This window comes from Pinus tabuliformis, chromosome 8 (assembly GCF_031772625.1).
Source record: "Pinus tabuliformis cultivar Carrire ecotype Pingquan chromosome 8, CPIR1, whole genome shotgun sequence".
NCBI classification, from domain to species: Eukaryota; Viridiplantae; Streptophyta; class Pinopsida; order Pinales; family Pinaceae; genus Pinus; species Pinus tabuliformis.
Window position 1 is genome coordinate 1,700,835,495 of NC_142294.1, and position 5,364 is coordinate 1,700,840,858.

Below are 5,364 nucleotides of genomic sequence, written 5' to 3' on the forward strand. Positions count from 1 at the left end.
TTCTGTATTAATGTTGGTGGTTGGATTTATCAATGTTTTCCAACAAATTGAATATGGGTTCATACAAGTCTTGACTAAATGCTGGAAAATGAAATTCAGGGAAAGCAAAAAGGTTCCATAGGCATGTCACTTATTGTGAACTGGATGGTGCCATTCAAAAAATCATTGCTTGTTTAATAGGATACCCAGAGAAAAATTGACTTCAAAATAGGATGTTATGTGAAGCGTGCAATTTGTTTTGCCAAGTGAATGACAGTGCATTGAAGGAGTTTACAGGTAGAGCATTTTCTTTGAATAATAAAGAACCAGGCTCCAAATTACAGTGGCAATGAAGGGCAGCTGCAATTGTATGTATGTATAGGGTTAAATCAATAGGAGGTTGTCAATGATAGATGTAGTATGCGGTTCATTGAGTGGATCTGAAAGTCCACCATCCAGCCAAAAAGCAAAACAAATATTTTATTTAACAAAAAAAATAGCGCAAGCTCTGAGTTACAGACCTATATTCATGGCGCGTAAAAGGTCGAAATGACGAACTTAGTGAGGAATAAACTAACCAGCGCGAAGGGCAAAAGGAATACAACCAGGAGAATGACAGGAAAAGTGTTTTTAATGGTTCGGCTTCCCACGATCTTCGGCTTCCCACGATCAACGATCAAACTTTTTTTAATCGTCTAACACCACAAATCAACGGTTAACAATAGGACATGCTTTTTTTAATCGTCTAACACCACAAATCAATGGTTAACAATAGGACACGGTGTCAGCTGGGTCAATTCACTTCAAAAAATTACAATTAAAAGATAAAATATTTTTACCCGGATAACAGGGACTAGCATTTAAGACAAAATAACGATAAACCCAGAAGTAATCCCCGTAGAGCCTGATTAAATATATAAAATGAAGGAATATGTTCTACCGTGATCAATTCATAGCCTGAAATACAAAAATTTAAACAAGCTTTTTATAGATCCAAAAAATGTGGGTAAAGGGTTAGTTAATGCCAACCTGGTGTATAGCGGATAGGTCGAATTCCGCCCTGAGAACTTGAAATGCCCTGCAAACAGCGGTGGAAAGCTCTGACAAAACCTTGAACCGAAAATTAGTGAGCGAGAACCTAAGATTGGGCGAATGAGATGGCGCGTAAAAGGTCTAAATGACGAACTTAGTGAGGAATAAACTAACCAGCGCGAAGGGCAAAAGGAATACAACCAGGAGAATGACAGGAAAATTGTTTTTAATGGTTCGGCTTCCCACGATCAACGATCAAACTTTGTTTAATCGTCTAACACCACAAATCAACGGTTAACAATAGGACACGCTTTGTTTAATCGTCTAACACCACAAATCAACGGTTAACAATAGGACACGGTGTCAGCTGGGTCAATTCACTTCAAAAGGAAACGCCTTACGGCGTAATAACTGTTTCAAAACACAGCTCCAACTAACTAACCACACCACGAAAATCTCCGCAATTTTTTGACAAATTGCAAAGTTTTGATTACATCTCATAAAACCCATTTATTTAGCGCAGAGTACTGTGATTAGAGGAAGCCATTTCCCACGCGATTAATTTGCTGACCCTGACAGTGGTAGTGCCGTTATTGAAGGCGTAAAGATGGGCGTCTTTGCCTATTGCCAATGTGGGATAAGCTCTAGCAGTTATGCACGCCTTTCCCCCTTCTCCAAATCTCTCCACGATTGAATGATCAACCTGCATTTTCATTTCATCGCCGTTGCAACAACAAATTTAAAAAAAAAAAAGTTAGTATGTAGTGGGAAAATATTAAAACCTATATTTAGTTTTTCGTGCTCTCACAAAGATACCGCACTAGCAGTTTAGAAATGAATAAAAATTGCTAAAATCTTTACACTTCACAGGCAAAACTTTAAAAAAATTATTGTCCAACAGCTTACCAGGACTCGCAATGAAAGGCTCTTCTCCTTGAAAGAACCCACATGATTCACGAAAGTTCCATATGTTGTCTTATCAATGGCGCTCAACAAAGACGATCTGCGAGCATTCACACAATTTGAAAAACATTGACGTACTGTCTTTTGTCTGGGATTGATTGATTCAGATGAATAAGTTTTCCCAATATTTATGGAGTTTTACCTGCTCTGGTCACTGCACATTAATAACTTCAGTTCTGTTCGATAGCGAACGATCTGAAAAAACACAGCAGTGCGTTCATTCAAGTCCTTGGAAGCTAAAACAAGCAACCCAAATGGCCCAACAACAGTCCTCGCAGCTGACCCCATCCGGTTGCACAGCTGTTGAGCTGTCGAATTTACTCCCACCTCGTCTTCAAACTCCGCCATTTCGACCCTTGGGAGATCAAAGGAGACTTCCACATCGACCTAATAGCAAATCCAATTTCACCAAGTAAATTTAAGAAAACGAAAACAGAGATTACAAAAAGGGGAAAATTCCTAAAAAATTCTTAAAATCTCTGAGTCATGAAAGGGATCTTTGCTTCAGCCAAGATCATAGAGGGCCTGTTCGATTTTCCGCACAAGAACTACCAACTTTTACAAGAAAAAGAAATATCAGAGAAATTACTTAGCCTAAATCAGAGAAAGGAGGCATGAATCCTTATCCCCTGAGATTGTTAGGGGCAACAATTCCGAGTCAAGAAGTATTGAAGTAAAGGAATTTAATGTATCTGACGAGCACCTGCGCAGCGTTAATGCCTGCAATTTCTACAACGGATCCACTGCTGAGATCTATATTCTGTTTCAATGTTTTCTTTCGACGAAGAGCTTCTACTTCGGAAACTGGCCACTGTAAAAGCCGCGTTCTTGTGGCGCTGTCAAGCCAGATGGTTCTTGGAATCGCCTTTACAAGAAAACCGCATACGTTAAAAAGAAAAAAAAAACGTAAAACATATAAATACAGCAACGCAGAATCAGATTCTTAGCTTGAGAGTGATTTCAATGAATTAAAAACGTTTCTAAATATTTGTTTCCTAATATTACACACTAAAATAAAAAAGGATTGGGTATGTACACTGGATTAAATTAATCAGTCAAATACGAGTCAGGAATTTTTGTCTGATCCCTTCTTTTCCGAATAAGAATTTCTCGTCTTGTTTAATAATCAAAAGAAGAGAATATTGCTAACCAAGTTAAGAGTCTTCACTCACAAAACAAAGGAAATCTAATGACTAGAAATGATAAAGTTTCACTAAGAAAGTCTCCTTATCTTAAAAACAAGAATGTCTTATCAGTCTCCCTCAACCTTTAATCTAATTACAGACTTTACCTGAACACCGGCCCAACCCTTGCTGATATCATCGGACACGCTATCCGATTCGTTGATCCATCCCCACAGAATTCGCCTCTGCTTATTTTGATCAAAAAATGTCTTGGAAGCATAGAATTTGCCATAGTCATATCTTAACCCATTTTCGTCATCACTACTGCTATTATCTGGCACGTATCGATCCATGTCCCGCAAGTAGGTTCCCACTGTATAATACTCGTACTTGTAATCGTCCAAACTCACCTTCAAAACATGTTTAAGTGAATGCCCAATAGCGGACGTGTCTAATCCTTCGTTCCCAGAAAGAGGAACGGGGTAAAAGTCTGGACATTCCCACATTCCGGTCAATTCCGATGAATGTAGAGGATGCTTGGCCTTCACCCAGTGGACGAAGTCCTTGCTTTTGTATAACAAAGCCACTCCTCTGCGATTCCTCTTATTTCCAACTAGAATCCTCCATTTTCCATCGTGGCCAAGCCATCCGGTGGTGGGATCCCTGAATGAGCTCCCATTGATCCCAAATTCTGGAATCAAAAGAGGATTCTGAGGGATCTTTACCCATTCCCTCAAAAGAGGATCAGTGGCATCCTTAGGAACAACCATGCTCTGCAACTGTTGGGATGAATTGGCCCATCCTGTGTACAGAATCACAGGCTTGTCTCCGGGCAGTAACGTTGCCGAACCGGACCAGCAGCCCTTTATATCATACCATTCACTCGGAACAATGGCAGGATCCAGTGAATGCCAGTTGATGAGATCCTTGGAAACAACATGCCCCCAGACAATATTTCCCCACACCGCTCCTTGAGGATTATACTGGTAGAAGAAATGGTAGAATCCCTTGTAGAACATGGGCGCTGCAAAACGAACGCAATTCAGATTCATCACAGAGAAATATATTAAATCTAATAACGATTGAATGCATGAGTTGAAACCGAATGAAAAGCTCACCATTTGGGTCTGTTGGGTATGCAGGCAATCACAAACAAACGAAAAGAAAGTTAGAAGATCTGTTTAAATCCCAAAACAGAAAATCTAAATGTGAAAACTTAAATAGGATGGAATATACAGACCATTCATCCAGTTTCTTTGAGGCTGAAAATGGTATCCTGTACGATACCGCTGTTCAACTCTTGTGCTCTCAGCGTTAACAATATGGTGTATAGCGGATAGGTTAATGCCAACCTGGTGTATAGCGGATAGGTCGAATTCCGCCCTGAGAACTTGAAATGCCCTGCAAACAGCGGTGGAAAGCTCTGACAAAACCTTGAACCTAAAATTAGTGAGCGAGAACCTGAGATTGGGCGAATGAGATGGTGCGTAAAAGGTCGAAATGACGAACTTACTGAGGAATAAACTAACCAGCGTGAAGGGCAAAAGGAATACAACCAGGAGAATGACAGGAAAACTGTTTTTAATGGTTCGGCTTCCCACGATCTTCGGCTTCTCACGATCAATGATCAAACTTTGTTTAATCGTCTAACACCACAAATCAACGGTTAACAATAGGACACGGTGTCAGCTGGGTCAATTCACTTCAAAAGGAAACGCCTTACGGCGTAATTAAAAAAAATTATGAAAAAAATTAAAATCATAATTAAAGAAAAAATTATTATTAATAATTTAAATTATAATTATAATTAAAAAAAATTGTTATAAGATTTAATTAATTGAATTATTTGAATGATAATTAATGTTGATGGTTTAATTATTAGTCCTTGTTTTAGGCGGTGCATGGACTATAGCTATCGTTGGGCATTGACTCTTTATTAATTACATTGATTTATCAATGTACTCACCATTTTAATCAATGTCTTAACTAAAAAAATTCCATAAAATTTTTTAATATCAAGTTTATGTTTTGAGGGGTTATTGCCAGCGAGGATGTATAAATCGCTTGAGACTTAATAAATAAGTTTTAAAATCCATTGCATTTCATCGTAAATCTAACTTATGTTAGTTTGAAGTTAGCATTACTACAACACATTTAGTGTTTGTGGTGGATCATAATACATTTATATTTGGGTAACTCAAAGTCCAATACTTTCCCACATGCAATCGTTGCCGCCGATTTTGTCCACATGCAACAGATATGGACA

General features: G+C 38.6%; 1 protein-coding gene across 1 annotated transcript; it reads right to left on the reverse strand.

Annotated features, from left to right (window-relative positions):
- Positions 1-1,433: 1,433 nt before the first annotated feature.
- LOC149242798 (beta-fructofuranosidase, insoluble isoenzyme 1-like) lies at positions 1,434-4,226 on the reverse strand. The gene is made up of 6 exons (XM_089367722.1): positions 4,217-4,226; positions 3,266-4,122; positions 2,678-2,839; positions 2,117-2,361; positions 1,918-2,014; positions 1,434-1,714 (listed from the first exon to the last, which is right to left on the reverse strand). The coding sequence occupies exons 2-6, from the start codon at positions 4,115-4,117 to the stop codon at positions 1,526-1,528; spliced, it is 1,545 nt and encodes a 514-aa protein (XP_089223848.1). The 5' UTR covers positions 4,118-4,122; positions 4,217-4,226; the 3' UTR covers positions 1,434-1,525.
- Positions 4,227-5,364: the final 1,138 nt, after the last annotated feature.

Bases quoted from the DNA above. Each gene is read 5' to 3' on its own strand.
- LOC149242798 (XM_089367722.1), bottom strand. From the start codon at position 4,117: ATGTTCTACAAGGGATTCTACCATTTCTTCTACCAGTATAATCCTCAA. The intron at 2,840-3,265 runs GTAAAGTCTGTA...TTTCTTGTAAAG, and splicing joins AGGGTTGGGCCGGTGTTCAG to GCGATTCCAAGAACCATCTG. The intron at 2,015-2,116 runs GTAAAACTCCAT...GAATGCTCGCAG, and splicing joins ATGTGCAGTGACCAGAGCAG to ATCGTCTTTGTTGAGCGCCA.